Raw genomic sequence first — 13,395 nt, 5'->3', positions numbered from 1 at the left:
ACCGTCTGCACCACCAACCAAGGTGCATGGGCCAGAACCAGTAAATCCCAACCCAGCGGATCCCACGTTTCTGCGCTCCAACTCAAAATTCACGACATGTTCTAATAGCGGGGGACCCCTCCATAGGTTAGCCACCGCACGTTATGATCCACAAACCCTAACCCACAAGGCTACAACAGCACCCACACCTCCATCCTCTCTATCCACACCCCCACGATCCACCCACCAAGGGCCAATACTCTACCACCATTCGCCGCATGGATCACTTACTCTACCATGGGATGGGCCAATCATTCACGCCCAATGAAAACGCAGATCGGACCACCAGCATACTCCAACACCAGCTTCGTGAGTACTATATTAGGAGCTCTTATTGGGATCGGGTGATAATCTTTCCCGCTTCTTTGTTATTAGTGAACAGGGCTAGATTATATCGTTTTTGTGTTTTTATCGAGGTTAGAGTTGCAAAGTACCCAATTGGAACCTCAGGTTTCTATGGTTCATGGGATAAGGGTATGGGTTCTCGGGCTATAATCGCCTTCGTAGGCACAAATTCACCCTGTGTATAAGGGTACACGGCCTATAAGGGTACAACTTCGCGCCACTTTTGTACCATTATAGGGAGATTCGACTGTAATGTAATAGCGAGTTAGGCTTCCTTCCCACCCATCACCACAAATACAGCTCTATCCATTGATTGGTAGAGTATACATGCATCTACTGCCCATAGGAGGTGTGGGTGCTGTCGGGTTTGCCAATCATGCATGTCTTACGGAAATGTGCGGTGTCTCAATCTGAGCCTATTGGGAGATCACCCACTGTTGGGACATGTCGTGGACTTTGAGTTGGGACGTGTCTCTTGCAGAAACGTGGGAGTTCTGGCCCGGTGGAGTTTGGTTGGTGGTTTAGACAACATAGCCTACTGATCCACTTTTGGTGAGTAAACCCTTCCTTCCAATCAATAATAAACCAAAGAAATGACAGCCTTCCTAACTACCAGTACTAGGTGCATCACTGGATAGGCAGTGCCAAAACGTGGGTAAGGGCCCATTAAACGTGCAGGTGAGAGAGGCCCAATCAATATCATTGCACTGCCCCCTCATACTACCACGCGAGAAATAACATTTATTGGCCGGCGATACCTGAATGCTGTTGAATTAAGGTTGCTGTACACCCAGTACCCGGTAAAGTGGACAATGTGCTTCTACGATCTAGATCGTCCACTCAAATAGGCGCAGCCATATCCTACTCAATGACTCTATTGGTTCACTAGTAATTGCCGCATGGTACTTGCATACCGGGAGTCAACCAATAAGGTAGAAGGTTTTCTTAACACTCAGTGAAAGTTCTACAGTCCCGCATTGTCTGTGGCTCCCGTGGAGGTGCATATCTATCTTGCAGAAGAAACGTGGGAGGAGTCCAATTAAAAAATCGCCCTCTGCGTCCGACCCGGTTCTGGGGGTCTCGTGTATTGGCTGATACCGGTGTTGTTGTTACATTAAGGTTTCTGTAGAGTACCGTACCCGGTACTCTAGAAAACGTGGTGTTACGATCAGTTTTGTCCACTTGGACGCAACGTTATCGATCGGTGCACTAATAATAAACCAATAAAACGACGGATTCCCTAACTGCAGTGAACTGTTGCTGCAGTGGAAGGGATCCAATCATAATGCTTGCACTCTACGTTCAGACCCGGTTTTAAGGATCTCATGTAGAGTACTGGTCGATGATGCCTGCGTGTTGCCAAATTATGGTTTAAGCTGTACCCGGTACAGTAGACAACGTGCACCGTTTGTGCCGTCCACTCAGACGTCGCAGCGCTATTAGAATTCTTACTTATCGATAATATTAAGCCAATAATAAGCTGCAGATCCTCCAACTGCGAATTGCAATCCTCCGGTCCCCCATTGGTACAGAGTGCGGGAACAATAGCCAGTTAAGGCCCCTCCTGATGAAACTCGCCATGATTGGTGCAACTCGCAGAAATGCGGGAGTCCCCCAACCAGCAATCCTACCTACCAAATATGATTTTGCGGATGACGCTGACGGCGTTGATAGTATTTAATTGGTTCTCCCGACGGGATACTCAGTCCACTTAAACACAGCACAGCTCCATCCTGGCTATTGGCAAATCTCACAACCATAGAGATAAACCGTAAATCATAGTCCAATGAGATCCAGACTTTGTTCAACACAGCCACTCCATGAAGATTGGTAGGATAGTGGGTTAGGGTTTCTTGCTAAGGTGAAACATTTTGTAAGTGGTGCGTTCTCGATTGGGTGATTTGTATAATTATTACTGGCGGTATTTGGTGTTAGTTTTTGATGGTGCTACTTACTCGGGCGTTCATTAAATAGTCGGATATCGTTGCAACCAAACCCCTACTAAGAGCCCCGAACACCATTTAATAAACGCATGAGTAGCCCTATACAATTTTTTCCACACTATCGACGTTATTTCTAGAATCTCATTTCCTCTATTTTGAATACTTGTTTGTTATTAGCGATTAGCGACCATAATCTCTAAAGCACTCGTACCGTTCACATGGAGGTACCGGACATAGCGACTTACAAACCACTACTGTGAATAGTAATAAGGTGTCGCATCTGCCGTAGATCTTATCTCATCACCCGTCAATTCTCCCTCAAGGTGTGTAGATCTCATACCACCGCAACCCCAACCCAACAACCGCAACCAGGATCATTACCGCGGCAATACCGAGATCTGCACCAAAACACCGGCTCCCCGCATTTCACAGCGATGGGGATTGCTGATTATTGGTAATCCTCTTCCCATTAGGGCCACAGAGTGACCAATGATCCAAATCCCCCGCATTCAGGCCCATCGGATAAACATATAAGCGGGCTTGACAGAAACTACGTCAACCACCACGTCTGTCAGCATCAAGCATCAACAAAACCCGCCGCAATCCCACAGTCATCTTCACTTCCATGATCTCAATCCTCACGAGAAACACCAACAATCTCCTCCGCCGCACGCTCTCCACTACCGCAAAAATGCATCCCTTCACCTACACCGCCAACCCCTCCCGCGTCATCTTCGGCGCCGGCACACTCTCGCAGCTCCCCGCAGAGCTCGCCCGCCAGAACCTCTCCAGCCCGCTCATCCTGTGTACGCCACAGCAGACCTCCCAGGCCTCCGATGTCGCTGCCCTCCTCCCCTTGACCGCTGGAACCTTCTCAAAGGCAACCATGCATACCCCCACGCACATCACGGACGAGGCCCTCGCCGTCGCCCGCGACACCTCCGCAGACTCTATCATCTCCATCGGCGGCGGCTCTACCATCGGTCTCGGAAAAGCCATCTCAATCCGCACCGGCCTCCCCCACATCTGTATACCCACCACCTACGCGGGCTCCGAAATGACCCCCATTCTCGGCGAGACCGCCGACGGCGTCAAGACCACCCGCTCCGACCCCAAGATCCTCCCTGGAACCGTCATCTATGATGTAAACCTAACCCTCACGCTGCCCGTCTCCATGAGCTTCACCAGCGGTGTCAATGCGATCGCGCACTCCGTCGAGGCCCTCTACAGCACAACTACAAACCCAATCATCAACCTCCTCGCCCTCGAGGGAATCCGCGCCCTTGCTGCTGCGCTGCCGAAGCTGAAGAAGGACCCACAGAACGTTGATGTGCGCTCTGACGCGCTGTATGGCGCCTGGTTGTGTGGTAGCTGCCTGGGAAGTGTTGGGATGGCGCTACACCACAAGCTGTGCCACACCCTGGGAGGAAGCTTTAACCTCCCGCATGCGGAGGTGCACACCATTGTGCTGCCGCATGCCCTGGCGTACAACGCGCCGGCGCTGACGAAGGAGGTGCTGGACTCACTGGCGGCAGTACTGCCGGGAAGTGAGGGCGATGCAGTCAAGGGATTGAACTTGTTGTTGGAGAAGATGGGCGTGGAGAGGGCGCTGAAGACGTACGGTATGAAGGAAGAGGATGTGGATAAGGCGGCCGACCTGGCGGTAGCGAAGCCGTACCCAAACCCGAGGAAGATCGAGAGGGCAGAGATTAGGGAGGTTATTAGGAGGGCGTGGGCTGGTGAGCCGGCGAGTGCGAAGTTGTAGAATTATTTAAAAATGATTGGGTGTAATTTCCTTTGTTGGGCTTGGTTGTTTATTGTATGTTTATGAAAAAAGGGTTTTCTTATTGGTCAATCACTTATAGCATACGTTCCTGGTGAGTGTTGCAAAATTGTGATTATGATATCGGATATCATTACCATCTCGTGGTATCGAAAGCCGTAAGTCCAGATTCCTTTGTTCAGCATACATACCTCGATAAGTTCAATCCGCGAGAAAGAATAATAATAAACCCCTAAGATGTTAGTATGTTGGTGGAGTCACACATAAAAATCTAGCAACAGTAACGCGTACTTTTTTTAAAAAAAGACACCCTTACCAATAATTGATTCCACAAGAATCATCTCCTCGATACCACATCATTTCACAACCTTAAAAAAAAAATCAATCTAAAATCCGTGAATCATGATTTCACTCTTGATCAAACTATCGGTGTCAGCAGTGCAGGGATGATTGCGCGAGCTGACACAATGTGAGTGATGATCCATGATTAACTTACCGATCACTCCCAACTAAAACTCAAGGCAAGGACTAACACAAGTCAACCACACCGCATAGTTTCAATATCGCTTATCACAAGTTAAACATAGGCAATAAGCTAGATGCTGGTATCCTGGTTCTATAATTAGAGGTTAAAGCCGAAAGGTAGTGGCGATGTAAGAGAAAATATTTTGTTACTAAAGCCGCAAAGCACTGGAAACCGGCCGTGTTATTGTCTAATGACTTCAATAAAATCGAACTATCGAAAAGTGAGAGAGGTTAGCATCTGACTTTAGACATCCCGCCAAGACTGTATCATGCCATATGTCTCGCCATAATTCGATAGCCATACCCTCTCGTGACACGACTCGATTGTGGTAGTCGAGGAGAAAAAATTACCAAACACAGGAAGGGGAAGATGAGAGGATATTTCTTGCACTTATTTGAGCCCCTGACGGCGGTGATGGGACTGGAAATCAGACCACGGCGAAGGCGAGTGATGCACTATGATTGACTCGGCGTGCGGGGGGCGTAGGATCTTCTCAATATTTGAACTGATTAGATTAGTGTAATAGATAGTATCGTTAGTCGTTCGAGTTAGTACAGTCGAATCTCCCTATAAGGGTACAAAAGTGGCGCGAAGTCGTACTCTTATAGGCCGTGTACCCTTATACACAGGGTGAATTTGTGCCTACGAAGGCGATTATAGCCCGAGAACCCATACCCTTATAAGTCGATTACCCTTATAAGAGGTACCCTTATAGGGAGATTGGACTGTACTAGTAAGATTAAAGTCGATGAATACATGTAGTCGGTGCATATATGTTGTTGAGTGGTGGCTTCCCTGCGCATGCCCGGTGTTGTGCATGTGTCTTTTTCTGGGAGAACGTCTGCATGCCGGTAACGAACTGTGGTCTTAAGTCTCTTAGGTAACCCGGCCTACCACGCTCATACGTACACACGCACAAACACATCTAGTCTTCCCACGAAGCTCTGCAGCTCTTGGCTTCCAACGTGATCCATATTCAAGGATACGCGAATACACTGGTGTCTATACACATCAAAACCGACCAGATAGGGGGAATTTACACCACGCACAACACCTGACCCTAGGTTTTGAGGCGTTGAGCATCTCATGCTGCATAATTGTTCCCTTACAAAATCCCGCCCATGAAGGAAGATGGATTAGGTAAATCCTCCACCCAACGGCACCTCAGCATACAACCCCTATTAAATATAACTAACTACATCGCAGTCACAGCCACACCTCGTTGCGGGATAGTTCAACTACTAATTTTAAAGAACGATATATATTCCTCGAGAATCCATCTCAGACCTATACTTATTCACCTCAGGGCCATGACTTAGAGAGCCAGGCCACGAGAGATGTAGCAAATACCTATTACAATCGATGGCATTAGGGTCTCTGAGTATCCAGCAGATTATCACACGCTTCTTACATGGTGTGATGATGATTAAGCGCTGTCTTCATACTACCTGTAGTGGCTACTTTCTGATATATATGAGCTTATGAATGTCGTTATGGCATTGCACCATTTCTGGCTTTAACCGCTGAGGCAGGCAGAACAGTTGAGGAGTATCAACTATCGGAATAAAAACGCAGAAATGTGGTTCTAAAACCCAGACCCGGAATTTACCGGCTCACCATGTTTCATAGACTGGCGGGGGGGGAGGGGGGGAACATCCCGTGAGGGACACAAAAGAAACGGGGGTTGGTCTTGGAAATGAAATGATGGATGTGAAGTCGGCCGGTGTTAAAGGTATGACTATTGGGGGGGGGGGGGGGGGGTGCTATAACCAAACTCCCAAGTACTGATCCGGATTATCAACTGGAATATATAACAACGAGGAAATCCCGGGTGCGGGTATATTGATCATCGGCTCCAAGTCTCTCTTCGGCTCTTGATTCAAAGGTAGCATATCGTTAATATGTTACAACCTGTTTTACAGAGATTAAAGCTGATATCCGTCAGCGTATATCTGTTCTGACTCATAATTAACTGTTTAGAGTTGAATTATCAATACTTACAAACCACAGCAGAAGCGGATCCCGGAATGGGTGTTATTACAGCAGAAAGTCATACGCCGGCTTTAGCCGTACACATGCATGTTAGGTAAGCAGGACCGGACAAAGTCACCGAGTATCACTCGCCATACGGATATGCTAGGGCACATCGTGGGATGGGATAACAAGTTAATGAAGCTTTGTTGGAGGTACACCGCACGAAGAACTTGTGAGTCTAGGTGCGCACAGATTTGGTTCTAAATTGGAGAGGCAATTTCTTACTAACTATCCAAACAAGCGGAAGGAATACCTTGGCAAATAAACTCATTAGCATCTCAAACTCGGTGTGTGTCTCGGCAGTCACGTACACGGCACCTAAGTTAAGACATGGCGACATAAGAACAAATGTACTACAGTCAAGAAGCCGAATAAGTACGCCATAACGCCAAAGTTCAGCCATGGACTCGCAGCAATTCTACGAATGAGGCTTGAAAGACCAGTCCAGCCACCAAACTTGACATTTGAGCTGCCGGCCGAGTGATGCCCGAAAAACACGGTAGTTGAATGCACCGGAACCACCTGACAAGAGTTCAGGAAGATCCGCACTATCCGTGCATGCCATCACTGCTCTATGTACCGGGTGCTGTGCTCACACGTGGGACGAAGTTAACTGGAGTACGGGATGTCTTGGCAGCTACTAGTAGAGGATGATCATTGGTGTTGCCAACCCTAACCCACCCTCGTTTAACCCGCGCCTTCCGAATCTCCGCGCAAAAGCGATGGATATGAGATTATCCGCCAATGATCTGCATACCCCGCACTCTTGTCCTCCTCAACGACGGCGAACGGCACGGGTAATGATTTATGCCATCTGGTACCTGACCCCATATGAGGTGTGCATACATGCGGGGTGATGGTGGTGATGGAGGCGATGGGGGGTGTGTGAGACCAGGTACAGCCAGTGAGTGGCCATCGTGTTTTTGGGCTTGGGGGCGTTGTCATGGGCCGCAAACCCCACAGCGCCGAGTGTGGCCGAGGTGAAAGAAGTAAAACTGCGGAGAAGGGAAGGGAGATGCTTAAAACCCCATCCGAGTTGGTTTTAGACGAAAGCAATTATCACCAGATTTCGTCTTAAAAACGTATGTTCATTGCTTCTTTCTAGGAGGGTGAAAAAAAAAACAGTTCACATCAGTTGATTTCTAACACACGGGAAAGAAAAAAATCATCACACCACCACCACCACCACCACTACAATGTCTGCCGAAACCGATACCCTCAAGCTCTCCTACGCCTACGGCACCTCTCCCCTCACCCCTACCTCTCTCACCGAGCCTCTGAAGACATACCTCTTTGGCTACCCCATCGCGCACTCCCTCGCCCCTCTCCTCCACAACACCCTTTTCAGCGCCCTCAACACAAACTGGAACTACTCGCTCGTCGAGTCCACCAACTTCGATGACTTCCTCCCCAAGCTCAAAGCCGACAACTGCATCGGCTCCGCCGTCACAATGCCACACAAAGTCAACTTCATCTCGCAAGTCGACGACCTCACCGAAGAAGGCCGCATGATCGGCGCCATCAACACAATCTTCCTCCGCCTCGACGCCGCCGGCAACAAGCGCTACATCGGCACAAACACCGACTGCATCGGCATCCGCGAAGCCTTCCTCCAGAACCACCCCGACGTTCTCTCCCACTCCGTCGGCAAGCCCGCCATGATCGTCGGCGGCGGCGGCGCCTGCCGCAGCGCCGTCTACACCTGCTGGAAGTGGCTCGGCGCCTCGCAAATCTACATCGTCAACCGCATCCCCGAGGAAGTCGCGGCCATCATCGACGCCTTCCAGGCCGCCGGGTGCCCCGCAAACATCATCCACGTCGCGACACTCGCGCAGGCGCAGGCGCTCGAGACGCCCGTGATCGTGATCGGCACCGTGCCCGACTTCCCACCGAAGGAGCCCGGCGAGATCCTTGCGCGCAAGATCGCCGAGGAGTTTTTGCAGAGGGATGTGCAGCGCGCGGAGGGCGCCGTAAAGGGGTATGTCCACGAGATGTGCTACCACCCGCACCCAGTCACTGCGTTCTATAAGCTCAGCGAGAGTAACGGCTGGGCGGTCATTCCGGGGACGGAGGCAATGATCCATCAGGGTATTGCGCAGCAGGTGTTGTGGGCTGAGAAGAAGCTGGAGGAGTTCCCGGTCGACCATGCGAATGCGGTCATCAGGGAGGCGCTGGAGAAGGCGCGCAAGCACTAGAACCCGTCATCGTCAATATTTATACTAAGCGAAATGTGTTTTTGTGTTTTTTGATGTAAATAGATTATTTTTCCTTTTTTTTTTTATTCTTTTTTCTTGGATATCTATCGGACCGGGTTGGAAAAAAAAAATTTCAAAGAAACACTCATGATCTACAGTACTGTTCTCTGCTCTGTGATATGCCACTGGCCGAAATACGTTGTGTAACACCCCCCCCCATTTTACCCGCCAAACAATCATTGACCATCTATAAGCAACTACCTATATATGCTGTCCGTATCGGGATTTGACCATAAGCAACCACCTATATATATGCTGTCCGTATCGGGACGTGTCTCGCACCCTGATCCCGGACGGGTAATGCCCAAAGCGGAGGGTAGGTAGTTAGTGGGTTAGGGGTACATATGACCTACCGGCAGCAGATCGGATCACAACTTGCACTTAGACTTGCACTTTGGGTATGTACAGCTTGCGGTAGAAATATGGGAGGAGTCCTATTGGCTTGCCCAGCCACAGAAACCCTGTTTTTAGACGCCTGTTTCTAGAGTACCACTCGTTGTACGGCAGTATGCAATAGTAAAAATCCAATTGGATCATAGTACATAGAAGCGCAATTGGGCCAAGCACTTTTATTGGTCGTGGCGGTATCAACCACTGAGGTCTGTCTGACTGGGCCCGCGCGCAGATCGGGTATGAGCCCAGTGAACGGACCAGTGGGCCGGTGGGAGTACCGCATGGCGGCATACGTTTCGATTGGTTGTTTATAAGTCTCTGCGGTTGAGGGCCAGGGATGCATCCCTGGTGGAGAGGGTAAGAGTAGGTGGAGTGGTGGAGTGTGATTGGATTGGTTGGGTCAGTGTTACTTTACAGTCAATTTAGTTTTTGGTTATATGATGGGTCAGTTTCGGTTTCAGCTACGAGGGCATCATGTAGAGCGATCTTATTCGGTGAGATAAAAAAGTAAAAGAAGTATCAATTCCATAACCCGCCATCATGATCACTGAAAAGACAACATAACTAACTATATACAAATCCCATCCCTAAAAACACCCATCCACGCAAAGAAAAATAAAAAGCTATTCCCTCAAACCTAGAGTCTCACCCCCCCCCTCTCCCCCTCCACGACAACTCAATCCAGCTCTGCCGCCGTCGGCAACCCATCACTATTCAGCATCGCCACACTCCCCAACTTGCGCAGCGCCTCCTTCGCCTGCGCCCTGCGCAGCGCATCGCTCTCTTCGTTGGTAATGATGACAAAGTCGTGCACGAGCAGCCAGTCGCCGACCTGCATGCCGTGCTTTGCGGCCAGCGCCGCGTCCTCGATCTTGCGCAGGTCGATGATCAGTGAGGACTTGACGCCGAAGACGGCGTCGGAGGTCTCGTAGGGGTCGCCGCGGACGTAGAGTGCGCTGTGGGGGTGTTAGCTAGGGAAGATGAGAGGAGGAGGGGGGGGGGGGGGAGCTTACGTCACAAGCTCATCAAAGCCCGGCGCGTTGATCTTGAAATGCATATGACTCGGGCGATACGCATGTCTCTTCAGCTTCAACAACATATCCCCCACGGGCCCATCCGTCGGCACGGGATACGGCACGGGGCGAATGCCCTTAAACCAGAAGCCGTCCTCTCCGCTGCGCAGAATCCCGCGGCAGTCCGGCCCCCCGCGGTCCGCATACTGCGTGTCGTAATGCCCCGTCTCGTCCGTCTCCCAGATATCCACCGACGCGCCGACCACGGGCCTACCAGCCGTATCCCGCAGCGTGCACAGCACGAGCATCGCCTCCCCCTTCCCAGCGCTGCAGATGCTCTCGCCGTTCTCAAACTCGAGCGCGTCGTGTGTGTGGAACGGGCCCAACACTGTTCCCTCGGTGGCGCCGGGGGGCTTGGGGTGGTTCATGGCGTCGACGAGCATCGACAGGCCGAGCGTGTCGGAGAGGAGGATGAACTCCTGCCGCGTGTCGGTGCATTTCTGCCCGGTGGCGGTGAGGAAGTGGATGGCGCCCATCCACTCGTCTGTGGTCAGGCGCGTCTCGCGCGCAAAGTCGTGGAGGTGGCTGACGAGGGAGTGCATGAGGAATTGGAGGCGCTTGTCGGGGCCTTGGGAGTTGATGATGTGGGTGTTTGCGGTGATGTTTTCGTCGGTGAGGTCTTTCATTGGGGGATTGTGACTTTTGTGGGGTCCATTTTGGGGGTGTAGAGTGGATGCTGTAGATGGAGTGGATGCTGTAGATGGAGTGGGTGAGTGGAGTGGAGGCTGTAGAGTGGATGCTGTAGATGGAGTGGGTGAGTGCTGTGAGAAGAGAAGAGAAGAGGAATGCGACGAGCTAAATAGTATCCACACACACACCCCCCGCGCTGTGTGTCCACCCCGCACCTGTCCCAGCCAGGGTGTGTCAACAGCCAGTCCGCAATTACGCACCCGCTCCACACAGACACCGCGCCATTTCAAATTCTCTGGTAATCACTTGTCCACTGTCGATCTGTCTCGGCATTGCAGGCACCAGCTGCACAGCGCTTGGTCCGAGCTGTAATCACCACCGTGTCTCTGTTCTCTGTGTCTGCCTCTCACTACCCCACAACACCCTCGGAAGTGCATTCACCCCACCCCGCGGGTAAACATATAGCCGCTGTCTCGGCTGGGGATTGCACAAAGATGCGGTGAATTACAGAGCTAGATCTAGTACTAGTATATATATATGAATACCTCCGTTCCACGACTCCCAACAGATCCTCGACATTCTTGCGCCATCAAGCTTGTAGAACTAAAACCAGCGATATCATCATCGTCATCCCCCACAATGCCCGACTTCCACTCCCTCCCGCCAAACACCCGCCCCGAGGGCGCGGTGCGCAATAACGGCCCCGACGACCTGGCCCTCGAGCGCTACAAGATCCGCGAGCTCGCCGAAGGCTGGCCGTGTTACCGGTAATGCCATCCCTCCCTCCCTCCCTCCTCTAATCCTGCATGAACCATCCCACCACTAACACCCCCCCACAGCGACGCCTGCGAATGGGAAAACTTCAAATCAATCTTCCACTACCCCGACGCCTACGTCTACACCACCTGGACGGGCCGCACGCCCATCGCCGACTTCATCGCCGCCTCGCAAGCCGGCATGGACCGCGGCGCCTTCATCATGCACCGCATCCACGGCACCACCACAGACCTGCAGGGCCACCGCGCCGTGACAAAGATGAAAGCCACCATCACGCAGCGCTTCGTGCTCGACGGGTGCGAGGTCGACGCAGAGTCCGACTGCCGCTTCTTCTTCCTCTTCGAGAAGCGCCAGGGCAGGTGGGGCGCGTGTTTTGTCAGGCATTGGTATGAGAAGGATAAGCTCATCCCCGTGGACCCGAGACGGGTGCCGAGGTTGGATGATGAGCGGCTGGAGAGGTTTCCGAAGGGGTATAGGTATTTGGCGTATTGTCAGGAGGAGACGATGGGGGTCAAGGTCATGCTGGATATGCCGGGACACAGGAATGAGGGTGATAGCCTCACTGGGAAGAAGCATGATTTGCTGTATGTGCAGGCGAAGCAGTGGCTGGAGGGGGAGAAGATGGATATCTAGATGGGGCGCTGGTGCGTTTCTTATGGCGTTTTTTTTTTGTTATTAGTTGGTATATAAAATAAAGGGATCTGGGGTTTCTTATTTTGCGTGCCGGCTTGTGAATGTGAGAGCTTGATTTTCTGAATACCATGTCGTGCGCCATTAGGTGGTGCTGTCTGTATCTAGAACCACAAACCAGGCCGGTGATGTTTGAAGTTGTGTCTTCCACATCTAGAACTGTAACAGGCTGGTGGAGCTACATACAAGGAGGATGTATATATACCCCACCAGCACCCACCTCGCCAGAATTAAAATACGCCCACACATACAGCCACTCAGCAAAAGTGTTCGTGATATAGTTTTAATGTCAGTGCGCAGAGTGGCGCACCCGTTATACTGATGTTATTAAAGTTGAGATTCAAAACAACGAAAAATATATAATATAGTTTGTGACTATATATAAAAAGAAGATAGGTCATTGATCTTATTCTTCATTAACTTGGGCGCCATTGGTCACTGGGAAAGTCTTCTCTTGGGGGGTTCTTGATGGTCCGCTGCGGTTACATATGGAGAAATGTCTCACTCCGAAATCGGAATCACAAACACCTTTGCAGAGTGGCTGTACCTACATACACGAGACCTCCAGGCGATTTAAGCCAATCATGAGCCATATCCGCCAGAGTTTTCTTATGCAAGCCGTATTTGATTCTGGAAACCTCCGATATATTCTTCCATGATCCACTTTTTCGTAGACCGCCCGGGTATATCGACGATAATGCTATGCATCTCTCTATTCTAGACCACCGTCCGATTTGACGTTTGGTGGGTGTTGACCAGTTACATCGATGGTACGCTGATAAGCTAGGCATTCCCTGTGAACCTTCCATGGGATCAGAAGACCAGCAAATCATCTATGATCAAATCACACACGAGATAGACAAACAGGGCTAGCATGCACTGACAAGCACAGACAATCAACGAGTCC

General features: G+C 50.8%; 4 protein-coding genes across 4 annotated transcripts; 3 read left to right on the top strand and 1 right to left on the bottom strand.

Moving 5' to 3' along the window:
- Positions 1 to 2,952: 2,952 nt before the first annotated feature.
- Positions 2,953 to 4,092, top strand: LAJ45_08924 (uncharacterized protein; the record flags this gene model as incomplete). The annotated part of the gene is made up of 1 exon (XM_046118472.1): positions 2,953 to 4,092. One exon carries the CDS (start codon positions 2,953 to 2,955, stop codon positions 4,090 to 4,092), a length of 1,140 nt encoding a protein of 379 aa, XP_045968428.1.
- Positions 4,093 to 7,866: 3,774 nt separating this feature from the next.
- On the top strand, positions 7,867 to 8,865 carry LAJ45_08923 (uncharacterized protein; the record flags this gene model as incomplete). The annotated part of the gene is made up of 1 exon (XM_046118471.1): positions 7,867 to 8,865. One exon carries the CDS (start codon positions 7,867 to 7,869, stop codon positions 8,863 to 8,865), a length of 999 nt encoding a protein of 332 aa, XP_045968427.1.
- Positions 8,866 to 9,994: 1,129 nt separating this feature from the next.
- LAJ45_08922 (uncharacterized protein) lies at positions 9,995 to 11,017 on the bottom strand (the record flags this gene model as incomplete). Its single annotated transcript, XM_046118470.1, has 2 exons — positions 9,995 to 10,274; positions 10,332 to 11,017. The coding sequence occupies 2 exons, from the start codon at positions 11,015 to 11,017 to the stop codon at positions 9,995 to 9,997; spliced, it is 966 nt and encodes a 321-aa protein (XP_045968426.1).
- Positions 11,018 to 11,660: 643 nt separating this feature from the next.
- LAJ45_08921 (uncharacterized protein) lies at positions 11,661 to 12,431 on the top strand (the record flags this gene model as incomplete). Its single annotated transcript, XM_046118469.1, has 2 exons — positions 11,661 to 11,788; positions 11,861 to 12,431. 2 exons carry the CDS (start codon positions 11,661 to 11,663, stop codon positions 12,429 to 12,431), a joined length of 699 nt encoding a protein of 232 aa, XP_045968425.1.
- Between the last annotated feature and the right edge of the window lie 964 nt (positions 12,432 to 13,395).

The sequence above is a fragment of the Morchella importuna genome, assembly GCF_003444635.1.
Source record: "Morchella importuna strain M04M26 chromosome Unknown Morimp01GS032, whole genome shotgun sequence".
Taxonomy (NCBI): domain Eukaryota; kingdom Fungi; phylum Ascomycota; class Pezizomycetes; order Pezizales; family Morchellaceae; genus Morchella; species Morchella importuna.
The sequence above is the reverse complement of the archived record's forward strand: the minus strand, read 5'-3'. Positions and strand labels throughout refer to the sequence as shown.